General features: G+C 43.1%; 2 protein-coding genes across 3 annotated transcripts in view; one reads left to right on the forward strand and one right to left on the reverse strand.

Annotated features, from left to right (window-relative positions):
• The window catches only part of AQP11 (aquaporin 11), a 91,627-nt gene that overhangs the window by 6,176 nt on the left and 67,097 nt on the right, over positions 1 to 18,354 (reverse strand). The gene's annotated exons all lie outside the window — the stretch shown is intronic.
• The window catches only part of RSF1 (remodeling and spacing factor 1), a 52,532-nt gene continuing 34,397 nt past the window's right edge, over positions 220 to 18,354 (forward strand). For both annotated transcript variants that reach the window (XM_083736056.1, XM_083736057.1), the window contains exons 1-3: positions 220 to 472; positions 16,858 to 16,949; positions 17,873 to 17,965. In XM_083736056.1, coding sequence (XP_083592182.1) covers positions 253 to 472; positions 16,858 to 16,949; positions 17,873 to 17,965 — 405 coding nt within the window. In that variant the 5' untranslated portion in view covers positions 220 to 252. The remainder of the gene's footprint in view (positions 473 to 16,857; positions 16,950 to 17,872; positions 17,966 to 18,354) is intronic.

Genomic DNA, 18,354 nt, shown 5'->3' on the forward strand with positions numbered 1-18,354 from the left:
AGCCTCGTTGTGGTTCCTGCGTTCCCTCAGCCACAGGGAAAACAACAAGCGCGGGGTTTCCTAGAAGGGGCCCGGGCCGCTCTTTCCCCCAGCGTCCTCCTTCTCTTTGAGCGCACCGTCTCGTCTCCTCCGCGCGACGCATGCCGGGATGGCGCGCTCCGCCCGCAGCGCCCCCTGCCGGCCTCCTTCGCCCCTCCCCTCTCTCTGCCCCCCCTCCCTTCTCCTTCTCCATCCATCCTCTCAGGTTCCAAGATGGCGGCGGCGGCGGCGGCTCCCCCATCCCCTCCTCCTCCGCCTCCTCCTCCCCCTGCCGCCGCGCCGACGGAGGGCCCGTCCTGCCCCGGCTCGTGGCCCAACTTCGCCGTCGTGTGCTCCTTCCTGGAGAGATACGGAGCCCTCCTCGACCTGCCCGAGCTGCCCTTCCCGGAGCTGGAGCGGGTCCTGCAGGCGCCGCAGGAGCCCGGCGAGCAGGGTGAGGGCCTCCCCTTTCTCCTCAGGGCCGCGCCGCGGGGGGGGGGGGAAGCGCTCGCTGGGAACCTCGGGGGGGGGGCTTCGGGTCCCTGTCCCCCCCCCAACAAACTACCCCGGGAGGCCTTTATTTCCGCCCCCTCCTCTTCCACCACAAAGCAGGGCCCGACCCCGTCCATCCCCACAGCAGGGGGAGGCTTCCCCCCTTCCTTAGGGGACCCTACGAGGGAGCGGCCCCCTACCTTGGGGGGGGGGGGAGAGGCGGCATCTCTCTTCTCCATTAGCCCCCCCCCACTCCTATTCCTAATCAGGCCCCTCCCACTCGCAATGGGAATCTCCCCCTCCTCCTCCCCCAATTTGGGATGTTATTTGGAGGGGTAGGGGGGGAAGGGGGGTAGGAGGGATACGGCCCCCCACCCCAGTCCCCAGGTTTGCGTCATGTGTGTGTTTGCGGTGGGAGAGGGAGGGGCGGCCGCCCTTCTTAGTCCTGCCCCTTTCCTCCCCTCTCGCGCGAGATTCGTTTGTGCAGAGCCGTGCATAAGCAGAAGAAAAAAAACGGGGAGGTCCCTGCCCGCGAGGGGCTTGCAGTTAAGATTCCTGCAGAGGGAATGTGGGGCAGGATGGAAGGGGGTGGGACGGTGAGGAGATGAAAAAGAGGGGGCGTTATTGGATTTGATCTTGTTTTTGTTATCTTTTTGTTATCTCGTATTTTTATGTTGCCCAGAGATCTGCAGGTGAAGGGCGGTATACATAGTAGTGGTAGTAGTAGTGATCATATGTGTGTGCATGAGTGATGTGGGATAGGGTTCGTTTGGTTTGGGAAAAGAGAATAAAGGCCAATTTTCCTTTGGATCTGGGAAGTGTGTTGTCTGATCGTAAAGGGAGCCTTGCATGTTCTGTGCTGACCCTAGATAATTTGCAGAATAACCCCTGAATAACTTGATAGTGACAAGGCTAGGGACAAACTAGTCCTGAAATGGAAGTCACACATCACTACGGGTGAAGCTGTCCAGGAGAACTTATTGTGTGTTAAGTGAGAGAGAGAAATGACCAATTCAGGTAGGGGCAAGTCTTTCAAGCGGAGAGATGTTTTTTGAGAGATACTGGATGTGGCATGTGGGGAACTGTGCCCCCCCCCCCATTTCCTGTCCTCATTATTTCTTCCTGGTTTCTTTGCCATCAGCTCCACCCTTTATCAGCCAGACTTCAGTGGTCTACTAAAAAGTCTTGCTGGCTAGTAAGTTTGTGGACTTGTTTATAGGCTGATTTGCAGGGCACTGCTATTCTCAGCCAAGATTTTGCAGATATGTTCTGCAAGACTGAAAATTCTTAGTGGCCAGTTTCTTTGTCGATAGTGCTTTTGGAATGGGTAATCAAAACAATTCAAATCTTAAAGCAGCTCTTTCCCCCCTGAATAAGTTGTCTGGCACACGGTTCTAATTTCCAGTAGCAGTGTAAATAGCTTTTCATTGCTTTTATAGTCTTCATTACTAGTATTTTCTTATGTGGTTATGTATATTTTTAAAACTGTATGTGTTGTCCATTAGATTTCTATTTAGTAGCTGATTTTTTAAAAAAATTGTACATGCAGTTTTGTGTTAATTGTATAGCATATTTGCTATTTACCTGAACCTTTATTTTGGAAAGGATACTATTTTCTTTCTCTTCTTCCATTTGCACTTTGTTGTGGAGTTAAAAGTATTGTTTATTCCATTTTGCTTTGAAACATTTTTGTCAGGTGTCAGGAACAAATGACTGTGTTACCCTGCTGTCTCTGTCCAAGTGGACATAAGTGATTTTTCTCCAGTATGCTAAGGATGTATTTACAGTACAGACTTTCAGTGGTTTAATAGTCCACTCCTTCCTCTAGAGAATTCTGGAAACTGTAGTTTTGTGAGAGAGGCTAGAGTAGACAGACATATGTAATACAGAACTATGAGTACCTCACCAAACTACAGTTCCCAGGACTCTTTGGAGGAAGTCATTGCAGTTATATAAAAAAATATTAACTTGTCACTTAGGCTGCAGCCCTATGCACACTTCTGAAAAAGTCCTATGGGAATATGTTGGACTGAGTTCATCTAAATGCTGATGGGACTATATATAACCTTCTTGCAGGCATTTTTGTGACAATATCATACCATTTTTTCATTCCTTTATACAAAAAAATTTAAAAAATAATAAGGCTATAAAATTTTGTGGTGTATTAGCATGTTAAACTGAACTCAGTTTTACTTTCGGGAGTAGAAGTGCTACCTATATTCTGTCTTCCAGTGGTGTGTCAAAATCTGAAGTGGAATATCTTTCAAGACACATAGTGGGATCTTTCTCCTTTGGCTGTCATTTAGTGAAGGGTTAGGGTGCTGGAAGGGATTATGTTCTAGAATGCGACCTAGGTGCTTTCCAGTTCAAATCTCATTTTAACTGAACTCCTAAGTACATGTCCACTCAGAGCTTTCCTTTAGAGATTTCAGCCTATCTAATCTGAAAGTATGCAGTTTAGTCTAGTTTATTGCCCTTTACGGATTTGGAAATGGATTGATTATTCTGTAATGAAAAGCAGGTTGCTTCTATAAATCAGGGATAGTGAAACTGGTCCTTTAAATGTTAGACTCCAGTTTCCTTCATCCCCATCAGTTTTGGCCAGTAGTAAGCAAAAATGATTCACCAGAAACATCTGGAAGGGGGGGCGTGATTCCTTAACTCTGAGATAGATGCGTTTTACAAAGGTTGGATGTGCTTCGGTGTTGAGTCTCCAGATGTGGTTGGACTACAACTCTCATCATAAGAACATAAGAAGAGCCTGCTCAATCAGGTCAATGGCCCATCTGGTCCAGCATCCAGTTCTCACAATGAGATGTGTGGAACCAGCAAGTAGGATACAAGCACAAGAGCAACTCTCCGCTCCTGTGGTTTCCAGAAGCTGGCATTCAGAAGCATTGCTGCCTCCGATTGTGGAGGTAGAGCACAGCCGCCATGGCTAGTTGCCACTGATAGCCCTCTCCTCCACGAATTTGTCTAATCCTCTTTTAAAGCCATCCAAGCCAGTGACCATCACTTCCTTCTGTGGGAGCAAGTTCCACAGTCTAACAATGTGCTGCACAAAGAAGTACTTTCTTTTATCTCTTCTGAGTCTTCTGACATTCAGCTTCTTTGAATATTCACAAGTTCTAGTGTAACGGCAGAGGGAGAAAAGCTTTTCTCTGTCTACTTTCTCCATGCTGTGCAGAACTTTATAAGTTTTTCTTACCTTTTCTCTAACCCCCCCCCCCCAAATACTCCAGTCTTTCCTCATAGATTTTTAGAATTGTTCCATCTCTGTGATCATTTTGGTTGCCCTTTTCTGAACCATTCCCAATCCTACAATAACTTTTTTGAGGTGATGTGACCAGCTCTGTAGGCAGTATTCCCATTGTGGTTTCACCATAGATTTGTAAAACAGCATTATTATAATAGCAGATTTAGTTTCAATTCCTTTCCTAATGAGCCATGGCATGGAATTTGTCTTATTTCACAGCTGTCGCACACTGCGTCAACATACTCATCAAGCTACACCCTATGACCCCAAGGTCTCTTTTCTAGTCAGTCACCACCAGTCCAGACCCCATGAGCATGTCTGTGAAATTATGAGTGGGTCTTTTTTTTTTTTTTGCACAGCCATGCATCACTTTATATTTGTTTACATTGAATTGCATTTACCATTTACCACCCATTCACTCAGTTTGGAAATATCCCTTTGGACCTCTCCACAATCTCATTTTGTTTTAACAACCCTGAACAATATTGTCAGCAGTACCTCACTGCTCACTGATAACTCTAGATGGGGGGTCAGCAAACTTTTTCAGCAGGGGGCTGGTCCACTGTCCCTCAGACCTTGTGGGGGGCCGGACAATATTTTTTGGGGGAGAAATGAACGAATTCCTATGCCCCACAAATAACTCAGAGATGCATTTTAAATAAAAGCACACAGTCTACTCATGTAAAAACACCAGACAGGCCCCACAAATAACCTAGAGGGACACATAAAGGGACACATTCTACTGGACCATCCGCGGGCCGGATTTAGAAGGCGATTGGGCTGGATCTGGCCCCCAGGCCTTAGTTTGCTTAGATCATTTATGGATAAGTTGAAAAGCCAACTTTGCCAGTGGTGATAGATTATGGGAGTTGTAGTCCAACCACATCGGGGGTCCAAGATCGAAGAACACTGATCTACATAACATTACACTGTAAACTGCAGAAGTGTGTGAGAATGTGTTAAAAATGATTGCCAGTTATTGCAGTAGTGAATGGCCACTGGACTTGCCATGTAAACATTTTGAGTTTTATATTAAAAGGCCAAAGATATACATATTGCACTTTTGGACATATACATAAGGCCTTTTGGACAAGTGTTTCTTGACAGCTGTGTGTTTCTAAAACTCTACCAATTGTAACCAGTATGTACACATCTGATGAAGTGGACTTTATTTCATGAGAGCATATGCTGTAATACTTTGTCTTTATGGTGTTGTCCCAAGGCATTCTGTGTGTGTGTGTGTTTATGTGTTTTTAAAAAATTCCTTGATAGTCAGATTTATTGCACTTGCGTAGTAGGATTTATTCCAGGCATAGGCAAACTCGGCCCTCCAAATGTTTTAGGACTACAGCTGCCATCATCCCTAGCTAACAGGACCAGTGGTCAGGGATGATGGGAGTTGTAGTCCCAAAACATCTAGAGGGCCAAATTTGCCTATGCCTTGATTATTCTGTAGGATGGCTTTCTAAGCTCTTCACCAATGGAGGAAGTGTTGCAATTTCCCCAAGCCTTTCGTTCCACTGCTTGTGGTAATTCTGATGTGCTCCCCTGAGCAGGAAGAAATCTAGTGGGTGTTCTCTCCCTCGCTCCCCCTTAATAACTTTTGTGTTTTAAGAGCTAGCTAAGCCAGGAATCCAGAATGCAAATCACTGTATACGCCTTGCTTTTACTAAGTCAAGGGTGATAAGCACATCTATTATCTATTAGCCGCTGCACTCCTTTTGTGCGGGGGGGGGGGGGGTTAGCCAATATACTGTTTTTGACCACAGCTCCTATTATCCCTGACCATTGGCCGTGTTGCCTGAGGCTGTTGAGAGTTGTAGTTCAGAACATCTGGGTGGTGCTAGGTTGGCGACAGCTTGCATAGACCAGTGTTTCCCAACCTTGTGCCTCCAGATGTTTTTGGCCTACAACTCCCATCATCCCTAGCTAGCAAGACCAGTGGTCAGGGATGATGGGAATTGTAGTCTCAAAACATCTGGAGGCACAAGGTTGGGAAACACTGGCATAGACAATACTGAGCTAGATGGACCAGTCTCTGTATAGGACAGCTTTCTATGTTCTGTTTTCTAGCCCATTAACACATGCACACCTCCTGAAGTGCACCACTTTGGCTATCCTTTCTTCATGGCTGCTTACTTTTCACTGTTTTTGCTAACAGCATACAAGGTTTACACACACAGAGAGAGAGTATTTGCTGCAAGTGGTCCATGCTGAGTGGATGGATAGTTGCAGCAGAATGGAAAAACTGGTGCCAACTTCGCCATATGCCTCAAAACCCAAAGAGAAGCTGCAATTACACACTCACTTTTATTTTATTAAATTGGTTATCCCACCCTCTCTCCCATGAGCCCTGGGGCATATGTGAATCTCCCCCATTTTATCTTCACAACAAGCCAGTGAAGTGGTTCAAAACAATGGTTTTGTCGCCCCGGGAAGTTTATGACTGAGTGAGCATTGAACTCAGGCCTTTTAGCTCGTCATCTGACATGCCATGCAAATGATTTTGCCATACTGGCCTTTAATTGTTTCCACCAAGAAGGGGTTGCAAATGGTTATTGGGAATTTACCCAGATGATTGCAAATAGGCAGGGATTGGACCATAGTTAACCTGCAGCACTTACACTATGCAGGCCTAGGCTAAGTACATTTTATAAACGGTGGTGTATATATAATTTAAAATTAATAAAAGTATTTTTTTAAAAGCTCTGAGAAGCAAAAGTGTCTAAGTGACATTTTTTGTACCGTGACAGTTTTGTTATTGTTGCTTATATGATTTCATTTGCAAACTATGCATAATACAGTCATACCTCAGGTTGTGAACGTGATCCGTGCAGGAGGCACGTTTGCAACCCGCCGCGTTCGCAGGCTGAAGTGCTGCGTCTGCGCACACGTGTGATGCAATTCAGTGCTTCTGCGCACGCATGTGACACAATTCAGCGCTTCTGCGCATGCGCGTGACGTCATTTTGTGTTTCTGTGCACGCACGAGCGCCAAAACCCGGAAGTAACCCGTTCCAGTACTTCCGGGTTCGGTGCGGTCTGACTGTAGTAAATATTTAATATTTGTTTCTTCAGTCTGTGGATAAGGCAATCTTGATTGTGCTGTGACCTCCTCTAGTGGCACCAACCATGTGGATTGTTCTTTCTGCCGAGATCAGGCGGGAATGAACTATGGGGTATTTGCACCAGCAGTTGAATACACCATTGCTGCTAGTTCCGATTTTTCTTGGTCACTTGATGATATTTTACTCTTGATTTTATTGTTGATTGTTTACATTGGATAGGATATTGTTATGGCTTTTTTTAAATTGTGGGGCATTTCTTTTTGTAACCAAAAAGCTGTTTTAAATCTTTTAAATAAATAAATAAATAAATAAATAAATAAATAAATAAGCCAACCTAAATATATGAAAACGCTCACGTTTGTGAGATTAATATAAATGATGAATGCAATTCCATTGTATTTTTTGGTTTTCACATACAAAAGTTGAAGCTGTGAAGTAAAACCCTATGGGCCCTAACCCCTCGCTGAATAGAAAGTGTGTGTTGTGATAATACTGGCAAACTGTTACAGTGTGTATAGACCTATTCCTCCATCCCTCCCAAAAGGTGATCAGGCCTGTGAGATCAGGCCTTGTTGTGTGGTGGTGTGCCCAGATTGTATACAAGTGGAGCTCACACAGAACATAGCCTCAGAAGTGCTTCTCTTTATATTGGCCCCTGTGCCTCAAGGCCTTCCTTAAAGGGGTGGTTCTGTTTGTTTGTTCTTGGTGCTGTCTGTCTGTCTGTGTTGGTTGTTGAGTGTATAGGCTCTAGGCCAGTCTTTCTCAACCTGTGGGTCCCCAGATGTTGTTGGACAACAATTCCCATCACCCCTAGCTATCAAGGCCAGAGCTCAGGGATGATGGGAGTTGTAGTCCAACAACATCTGGGGACCCACAGGTTGAGAACTGCTGCCTAGGCCATGGGTAGGCAAACTAAGGCCCGGGGGCCGATTCCGGCCCAGTCGCCTTCTAAATCCAGCCCGTGGACGGTCCGGGAATCAGCATGTTTTTACACGAGTAGAATGTGTCCTTTTCTTTAAAATGCATTTCTGGGTTGTTTGTGGGGCCTGCCTGGTGTTTTTACATGAGTAGAATGTGTGCTCTTACAGTGGTACCTCTGGTTGCGAACAGAATCTGTTCCAGAGGCCCCTTCGCAAGATGAAAAGAACGCAACCGCAGCGGCGCGTCTGCCCACGTGCGGGTTGCGATTCGCCGCTTCTGCGCATGCGCATGATGTATTTTGTGTTTCTGCGCATGCACGAGCGGCAAAACCCGGAAGTAACCCTTCCCGGTACTTCCGGGTCGCCGCGGGACGTAACATGAAAGAATGTAACATGAAGCGGACGTAACATGAGGTATGACTGTATTTAAAGTACATCTCTAGGTTATTTGTGGGGCATAGGGATTTGTCCCCCCCCCCCATATAATCCAGCCCCCCACAAGGCCTGAGGGACAGTGGACTGGCCCCCTGCTGAAAAAGTTTGCTGACCTCCTCTAGGCACAACACTTTAGGGAGGGTGTTCCAAAGCCATGGCCCCACCTCTGAAAAAGCTCCCCCCTTTGTAGCTGCACAGTTATACTATGGAACTTGCTCCCATCAAAGGCACCGATGGTCACCAGCTTGGATGGTTTTAAAAGATTATTAGCCAAATTCATGGAGGAGTGGGCTGCTGGAAGCCACAGGAGGGGAGAATAGCTTTGCGCTCGAATCCTGCTTGCTGGTTTCCCAGAGGCAACTGTTCAGCCACTGTGAGAATAGAAAGCTGGACTAGGTGGGCCCATTGGCCTGAACTCTAGCAGGCTGTTCTTAACTTTCTTACATGTGATTCTTCTAATGTGGAAGGCACTTGATGTAGGGCCTTGACAGAAGATCTTAGGACATGGACGGGCTTGAACAGAAAGAGACACTCCTTCAGATTTGTTACTATCTGGCACCTTGAGTGCTGGTAAAGGCAGTGAGGCACCTAATCATAAGCCTGCATTTTTATCAAAGCTTATATATTGCAATCAAGGCTTGTATTTAAAAATGAGCTTAAAAAAGGATTTTCAAATGTTTCATGCCAGGCAGAAAGAACCTTGGCAAGAGGTTTTTCTCCTAAGACAAGGGGGCCCCATTGATTTATAGTAGAAAAACAATTCTCAAAGTCATAAAAAGGGAGAATTACATATGCTGCCCCAAGGCTGAAAAAACACAATTAAGAATGGTAAATAGTAAAATAATACCAATGTGCCTCCCAGTAAAATGAGCCAGATCTTCTTTCTAAGGTTGAAAGGCCAAGAGCAGTGAAAAAGGCAACTGGCTTGGCTAGAAGAAAAGAGAGCATTTTTGGGAAATCTTTTAAAGCTGTTTTTTACTGAGTTCCTTTTTACTTTACAAAGGCTTTATTCTTTTAAAAGGCTACTTATGATAAGTGAATGAAATATATTAGCTTAAATATATTGGCTTAAATGTAATTATGCAAAGGATTTAAGGAATGCTAGATTCTTATTTCATATGGTTGTAAGAGTTGTATTTATCCTGAAATTAAGTCAGCCACCAGTCTAGCCCCCCTGCTAGACAGAAGACGCCATCCAAGCACTCTTGATATATAGTTGTCAGGCATTTGTTTAGAAACCTTAAATGAAGGAAATCTTTCAATGTTGATGTGAACTCAAGATCCTTGACATCTGTTGAACATAAAAATGTAAGATTAAACATTTGTTTTAGAAGGCAATAGGGCAAGGAGGGCAAGAGGTGAGCTGGTAATTAAGATTCCATGTAAGATATATTATTACTTATTTGTCACATATATAGCTCTTTGTCTCCCTTATAAGGGCAAGGAAGTGGGTGTATCTTTTGTGGGTGTATCTTTTGTGATTGGTTCTACCAAACAGCCAATAGGAATTTCAACCAGGCTGATTGGACAGAGGCAGCCACAGGAGGAGCAAAGGGGGCTGGATTAAGGGAATATAAGTGCTGGCCAGGATGGCAAGAGGCCAGGCCAGAGCTTGGTAACCATATACCACTGAGCCTCTCATTTATTTGTCTGACAAATAAATTATTATTTTAATTTCTCTATTGCTGCGTTGAATATTTCATTCCAGCTAAGCGTTAACCACAAGCAGGGTGCTACAGCAGCTCACAATTTTAATAATGATACATTTGTGTTGCTAGTAGCGGAATGCTGTGGAAATTTTCACAATGGCCATATTGTAGGCTCAGCTGGATTTTTATTAATTTACTATTGTATTCTTGATTCACATCATTTGACAATTGTTTAATCTTACTGTATCATTTTCTGATTTGAACAAACCAAGGTGCTCCTGTTGCTGCCACCAGGAGACCTGTTTCCACAAATATCTCTTTTCAGCTGGAGAATGTAACCTTCATTCACTATCAGCCCAATATATTTTGCTGCTTGAGGTCAAGAATAAATGATGTGTTTCCCCCTTGCAGCAAGCACCAACACTTTAAAAAGCCTTGCAGCCCCATTCAGATACTTTATCCCCTGTTTGTGGTGTCATCTGAAATAGATTGCTTCATCCTGCCGCATGGCCAGCCTATCTCTCAGTTCAGTGTTAGAAACTCACATATATAAGCTAATCACCAAATGACTCCTTATACCTGGGTTACAGTCACCATGACAGAATGTCTAGGCACCTTTTTGCGGTGGAATTTATTATCATTATCATTATTATTTATTTCTTTTCTATACCGCTTTATATTTTAAGGGGGGGATCTCAAATGGGTTTAAAGCACATTGATACATCAAATAAAACAATTCAGAATAAAACAAATTCAAGCTCCAAGGAAAATATTTCAGATCCTTCTCTTAAGTGACATTTTGCTTTTCCATTATTTTTTACTTATTTAATTTATATACCTGCTCCATAGCGGAAGTATTCTAGAAAGGCTTTGTGATGTAGTGGTTAGAGTGTTGGACTAGGACCTGGGAGATCAGGGTTCAAATCCCTACTTGGTAAAGAAGCTCACTGGGTGACCTTGGAACAATCACAGCCTCTTAACAGGATCGTTGTAGGCATTAACTGAGGAGGGGGGAGAACCATGTATGTGAGATATAAATGCAATAAATAAGCTCTTCTGCTGACCTGCTTAAGAAACCTGGAGGGGCCAGCCAGATGGAGATGTCGATTGCCAACCTGGCATCCAGAGATCTCCACGTGGTCACAATTGGACCCACGCCAGTAGCAAAACGCGCCTGGCTAATTTCTAACACTGCCTCCATTTGTTCAGTATTTTAGTGTGGTGCACTCACAGTGTGGAAAGCTGTGGGAATTCAACCAAGACGTGCAGATTGAACTGGTTGGACATTCATGTCTCTCTCTCTCTCTCTCTCTCTCTCTCTCTCTCTCACACACACACACACACACACACACACCCTCTTCCAAACAGCAGCCTCACTTTTTGCCTTTGCCAACTCTTTGTGATGTTGTGGGTGGGGCATCTGCTGCAAGGAGGAAAGAAAAGAAACCACTACCCATTGGGTCATGGTGTTGATCTTTCTTTGTTTTGCCCTTTAGCAGAGTGGGGGGAAATCCTGCAGGAATACAGAGGAGCCTCTAAGGTTCCTTCTAGCTCTGTAGTTCTGTGTTAAGTAGAGTTTGGCTCAACTCTTGCTGTAGTAGTAAACTGATGACTTACACTGAGCTGCTTCGGGTAATCTCATTGGATTATTTGCTTTTCCATACCTCAAAGTGTAGTCCTTTTGGAGAATAGCATGCTGGTGAAAAGCACAGACTAATGATCTTTTTGTGGTCCTCAAATTTTGTGGAGGATTTGTACAGGCACAAATTCAGTTAGAGAAGCCCCTTATAATTTTTTTCCACACTATGGTGAGAATAAAGCATATGATGTTTAGTAGGGTGTATTTTTTTTTTTACTCCAGATGCAATGAAGGTAGATGATTTAGTGATGTTACCATGTCATGCATTTTTCTGGTTTTATATTGTAAACCACCCCGTGATCCTCGAATGAAGTGGCGGCATAGGAATTCAATAAATAAATAAATTTAATTCTTAAAAGTTAAATTTAAATTTAAAAATCTTTACCTCTCACAGATGATTCATTAGTCACTGATATCTAAGGCAAAAAGGGTAGATTGGATAGTCAATTGTTGCATTTTTATATTATGTGGTTAGTGTTTTGGAGCCAATTTTATGTGTGAAAAAATGGGAGTGCAACTATTAAGCAATGGCAACAATTACGCAGTGAAATACAGTACGTTAGGGGAAACTATGCATGGAAAGGTGTTGTAAATTGTTTAGAGATTTTATTACAATCACATCGTGTATAAATTTTGTTAAATAAATAAAATAAAGATGTTTGTGAAAGTAACATGCACAATGCATTACATTCACTTGCCAAAATGGGTGTCTAGTAGGCTTAATTGCATACAAAACTGTGTATATTAGGGAAATGCACACTAAAATGGTGATACATTTTCATGAGGATAGATGAAATGTATGAACAGATGTAAGAATAGGTTAAATTAAAACTTAAGGTTGGTGAAATGAGAAACCAACATTGAGAGATTTGCCCCTCCCTCTTAGTACCTTGGTAGCCCCGTGGACAAAGGAGATTTTTGAGCAGGCTGTTAAAAGGTTTGCAGTATTTTGGGTTCCCCAGCAATCATTATGTCTTGGGTTTAAAATTTCCTAGAAAACTATATTCATTCACTGTGCAGGCTTTATAGAAAAATGTCAGGCACAAAGTGAGGGACTGTGGGTAATTTGCAAAAGCAATACTGTGCGGAGTTTGACCTTGTGATTGCATGCCTCACATGTGTACATCCTCGCAGCAGGTCCTCCATTTGCAGCATGGGGGCAGCACACTGTAAGGAAGAACTCACATGTAATCTCTACCTAAAGTATCATGTTTTTTGGAAGACAACACAACCAAACAAACACTGTCTCTCTTGTGTTTTGCCAGTAGCTTCCCAGTTGCTATTAATGTTAGTTAAGTGCCGACTCTCCCTCCTGAATGAAGATATTTGTAGTGTGATCCAATTTTGCACATGACTCTGTAAATGACCCACTTGTGTGCCAGGCTGCATGGGCTGAAAGTAGTTCTGAAGCAAATTGTAAGGAGCATGGAAGTTCCTTCTCCTTATGTATACCAGCCATGTAAGCCCTTTTTAGTGCAGCTGTGCTGTTTTTCATTTGGTTTCTTTCTTTTCATTTGTAGATGAGCAGTGTTGATGTTTTATTTCTGTTTTGTAAACTACCTGATAATTTTTGCAGTGGTAAGTGGCATCAAGATACATTTAAATAAAATAAATAAATATTTTCCATCTGTCTAGGGGAAACTGAGACGGTTGTGGGAAATTTTAAGAGCCTCAGTGATTTGGTCAATAACCCGTTGTAGGATATTTTAGAACTGGAAAAGAGGCCATGAAAGGCAACCAAAATGACCAAGAGTCATAAGAAACGCACATAAGTACACCAATAAACAATTGTAAACAGTGGATTGAAAAGGCTGTGAAATTCTAGATGTAGTTGATGTTTCTTATGCAGAGCACAGAGGTATAGAATTGAGTTGTGTGTTTACAATAGTAATAAATGAGAATTACATCATTCTACCTTACCTCATTTTATTTGGATGAGTGTATATTTGCAATAAATTTTGTCGTATATTTGTGTTCTGAGTTTACTGTGTTATGCCATTCACCTGCTTCTGAAGCGCCAGCACAATTCTGACTTTCTTAGCAGATGCCCGCTCGGCTTCCCTGTAACTGTCACCAGCACTTGACAACTCTTTGATTTGTAGTATTCCACTTCACTTCTTCTGTGCTCTGATTTTACCAGTAGTTTCATCTTTGGAAAACAGACTGTAACACTTCAGAGAACATTACCTATTGTATGTTGCTCTCAAGTCATTTTAAATATGGAAACTCAGGCCCGCTAAAGAGCTATCATTTCCCACTCTCTTCACTACATACAAGAGATGAGGAGTTTGTGGTGAGCACACTTGTTTCCTCCCTTTGCTCTAGGGGTAGGGGACCTCTGGCCCGCAGACAAAGTGTTCACCTGCCGGGTAGTTCAATTTTGGCCTCAAGTTCATTTCTTCAAAACCACACCCAACTGTCAGCTGCTGCCACTGACGGATGGGCAGTGGAAGGTTCAGTCCTGCTGGGATTTGCCTTCCCAGTGTTCCCATGTGGGGTGCACTGATGAAGTAGATCCCTGCAAAGACCAAAATTCAGTCCTCCACTCATCAGCTGGTGAGCATAGGGATTAATCCTACTGTGCCAGCTTGTCCAATTGGCCTGTCAGATGTTGAGGGGCGATGAAGATCCAGCCCATCGGGCTGAAAAGTTTCCCTACTTTTGCTTTGCTCTCTTTCACCGGCATACCCCCCCCCCCCCGTTTTCAGCATTGATTCTGCCAGCACCAGTTGGTTGCAAATTGAAGATAAAGACAACCGTGGTGTTAACCTTGGTGTGATGAACACTGAAAAAGGAAAAGAGAATTTGTTCAGAAGGGGTGTTTGAGGCTGCCTTGTGCTCCTTATTTTGACTGTGGATAAGAAGGCCACTGAGACTGCATATTTAAAATGATTCTATCTTATCTTATCTGGACAGCCATTGTTGATTATTCGTCCCAGTTGGTTTTGGTCCAACCTGAAATCTGTTTTGCACCTAGCAGACCAGACTATTAAGCCTCCCTTAATTCTTCCTTCTCTCCATTTTAAGACTGACAAATTGCTTACTTTGGGACTTTCATTCCAGCCTCCATTTTCTCACCTGCCCCCTTTTCTGTTTTGCTTCACATCTCACCTGTAGAACAGTTCTGTAACTTTCTTACTACTTTTCGACGTGGGCATAACCCTAGTGAGGCTTTTGCATTCTGCATTGTCTTCAGTGTTGGTGTGCCATGGAAAAATAATAATAATGGATGAGCAAGCTTTGAATGTTGCCTCTGCTGCTTTGTTGCTATTTACCCCTCATTTCTCCTCCCTGGCTTTCCTTCTTTGGGATCTGTGCCAGGCACTTGTACTGTCTCTTCTAGTCTTGTTTCCTTTCTTTTTAATTCCTTCCAATTATCGTCTTAAATAGGGCTCCCTAAACATAGTGAACCCAATAGCCCCCCCTCACCTATTTGGTTTTTCTCTCTCCATTTTTCTTGCTCTTATTATTCTATGAAGCCAGCTATTTGACCACTTTCCCCAAATGCCTCCCTTTCTTCCCCCCTCCCAGTTGTCTAACTGGCTGTTGTTACCTGCATTCCCACCCTCTCTGACAAGTAAATACAAGATCAACTAAACCACTAGCTTACTGAAACACCAGCAAAGTATGTATTTTGACTAGTGTGCAGCATTCCAGGCTGTTCTTTGGTTGGCTTTCTAAGCAAAGACTTCCAAGCTAATAATAATAATAATAATTTATTTATTTATTTATTTATTTATTTATACCCCGCCCATCTGGCTGGGTTTCCCCAGCCACTCTGGGCGGCTTCCAACAAAATATTAAAAACAATACAGTGTCAGACCTTAAAAACATCCCTAAACAGTTGTCTTTTAAAAGTAAAATAGTTGTTTATTGCCTTGACATCTGCTGGGAGGGCATTCCACAGGACAGGCGCCGCTACCGAGAAGGCCCTCTGCCTGGTTCCCTGTAACCTCACTTCTTGCAGTGAGGGAACCGCCAGAAGGCCCTTGGGGCTGGACCTCAGTGTCCGGGCTGGATAATGGGGGTGGAGACGCTCTTTCAGGTATACAGGACCCAAGGCCGTTTAGGGATTTAAAGGTCAGCACCAACACTCTGAATTGTGCTCGGAAACGTACTGGGAGCCAGTAAAGATCTTTCAGGACCAGTGTTATATGGCCTCGGCGGCCGCTCCCAGTCACCAGTCTAGTTGCCGCATTCTGGATTAATTACAGTTTCTGAGTCACCTTCAAAGGTAGCCCCACATAGAGCGTATTGCAGTAGTCCAAAGAATTTTGTTTGCTCCAGCACAAATTTCATGGAGCAATGTGTGAACCTCTTTAAGATTATAGAATCTTAGAGTTGGAAGGGACCCAAGGGAGTCCAGCCCCCTGCAGTGCAGGAATTACAGCTAAAGCATCCATGACAGATGGCCATCCAACCTCTGCTTAAAAACTTCCAAGGAAGGAGAGTCCACCACTTCTCATGTCAGTCTGTTCTACTGCTGAACAACTCTTATTATCAGAAAGTTTTGCTGAATGTTTAGTCGGAATCTCCTTTCTTGTAACTTGAAGCCATTGCCTCGAGTCCTGTGCAAGGCTGGTTTCCCAAAGGATAGGGCAGCTGTGATATTTTTCCAGGTCTGTATCAAGCTGTCCATCTCAGCACCTTTTCAGATCTGCCTGTGTGGGTATTGCTCCGTTCTGCCACTAGGTGCCACTGTAGTTTGCTCCTGGTTCATATGCGAATTGAGTGAGAGAGAGAGAGAGAGAGAGAGAGAGAGAGAGAGAGAGAGAGAGACTATGGACAAAGGAAAAGATGTTAAGTTCTTTTGTAAATCCTTAATAATCAACCCCACCTAAGGTGTAAAATCAAAATTTAGCATATGTCTGATTTTAGTGCTGGAAGGTTGAGCTACCTAGATTCCAAGGTAGATGAGAACCTGTGCAATCTTCTTTTTCTAGAATCTACCTAGTCCAGCAGTGCAAAAGGAGGAATAGTAAAATAGCCTCTTAAAAGTTATGACATAAGTAATCTTTGTTAAGCTTTTCTAAGTAAGAATATAACAAGCACCTTGATAAAAAGTGCCCTGATGCAACAGCTCACCTTGTTTCACATTCTTTGTAAGAATCCTAGCCACCCTGCAGGTGCAAGGTGGTTGACAGGAAATTGGTTGGTAGTCCACTGTTGGGATTATAGTATGCCTTTTGTTACACCTTGATCTGTTACGATGTTCAGACCATCAGTTTTTACTGTGTGTATGAGCATACTATTTTAATATTTTGGCTCTGTGGATTAGTTAACATTTAACGTTTGTCTTTCTCTTGAATTTGTGTTTATGTCTAGTATTTAGAACCTAGTTGTTTATTTGTTTTTAAACTTCCTCCCCTTCTTGTTTGTAGTTCCCAGAGAGCTGGTAGAACTTCACCTGAAACTGATGAGGAAGATCGGAAAATCCGTCACAGCAGATCGCTGGGAAAAATACTTGATCAAGGTAAGTTGTTTTTACATTGGATGCTTTGAAACTCTACTATTGGGCGATATATGATGTTGGGAACCCCCAATACCATGGCCAGAAATAGGAGGTGTCTGTGCCAATTTTTGTTTTTGTATTGTTTAATATTAGATATAGTGTGCAGATGTAATCACTACCATCCAGAAATAATTTTAAGGAATTTCCAGAGCACACAAAAATCAACGTCCTTAAAATACAATTCATTTAAATGATTGTTATGAAAGACTTCTGTGTATTCCAGTTTTTCATATTTGGTCTCTGGGGCGGTGTGTTTATGTTCCCACCCCTGCCAGTGTCTGGTGGTGAAGCCTATCAGGCGGATGGGAACCTTTAATAGGGCCTTCTCAGTGGTGGTGCCGCAATTATGGTAGTCAGTTCTTTCTAAGGTTGGGCAGGTCTCATCCATCACATCCTTTAAATGGGACTAAACACTGGTTGGATGACCATCTGTCAGGGATTCTTTAGTTGTGTTCCAGCATTGCAGTGGGTTGGACTCGGTGAGCTTTACAGGACACTGATTCTATGATTGTTATTTTCTCTGATGAATAGGGCTCTTGCTGTCTGTATCCGGCTGAATTTTATTGTTTCTGTTTCATCTCTGTACTGGTGTTTAGTATTGTTTCTGAATGGATTCTAAAGTGTTTTTTGTGTTTGAATTTGTATTTTTATATGTGTTGTGAACTGCTTTGTAGCGCGTGTTCTCAAAAAGCAGACTAGGTCAAATAAATAAATACCCATCCTAGGTCCCCATATTGTTAGTTTAACAGCAATTCACATCCCTCTTCTTTTTCCACTTCCTGTTTTATTCCTACAAAAACTGAAACTTTAGGTAACACTTCATTGAGTATGGGTGCCATGATGGGAGATCACTTCGTACTTAATTTAAACCATTTTCCTTTCAGATGTGTCAAGAATTCAACAGCACCTGGGCATGGGAAATGGAGAAAAAAGGATACTTTGAAATGAGCATGGAATGCAAGTTGGGAATATTGAAGGTACTATTGTCTTCAACTCACATGATAGTTTTCTGGAATACCTGTGATGATACCTGATAATCCTCCAAACACCATTTATACCATTATGAGTTTATCATGGGCTTATGCATCCCCACCCTTCACAGTTCCCTCGCATTTTCCAATTTCCTGCACTGTTTCTGGGTTGACCTAGCTCCAAACCATGGTTTGAGTGGGTGCAAACTATGGTTTTGAGGTTAACGCTAGTCATAGTTTGGAAGATAGTCCAAACTGAGCCTTTATATAAATACTTACCATGCAAAAATTATGAGAGGCTCTAGAAATATTGTTATTCAGCACTTTGTTTGATATATTTCAGTTTCTGTATATGCACTGATAACAGAAAATCATTTCCGAATTCTATCTGAGCA

Source organism: Podarcis gaigeae (genome assembly GCF_964106915.1).
Source record: "Podarcis gaigeae genome assembly, chromosome: 4".
NCBI classification, from domain to species: Eukaryota; Metazoa; Chordata; class Lepidosauria; order Squamata; family Lacertidae; genus Podarcis; species Podarcis gaigeae.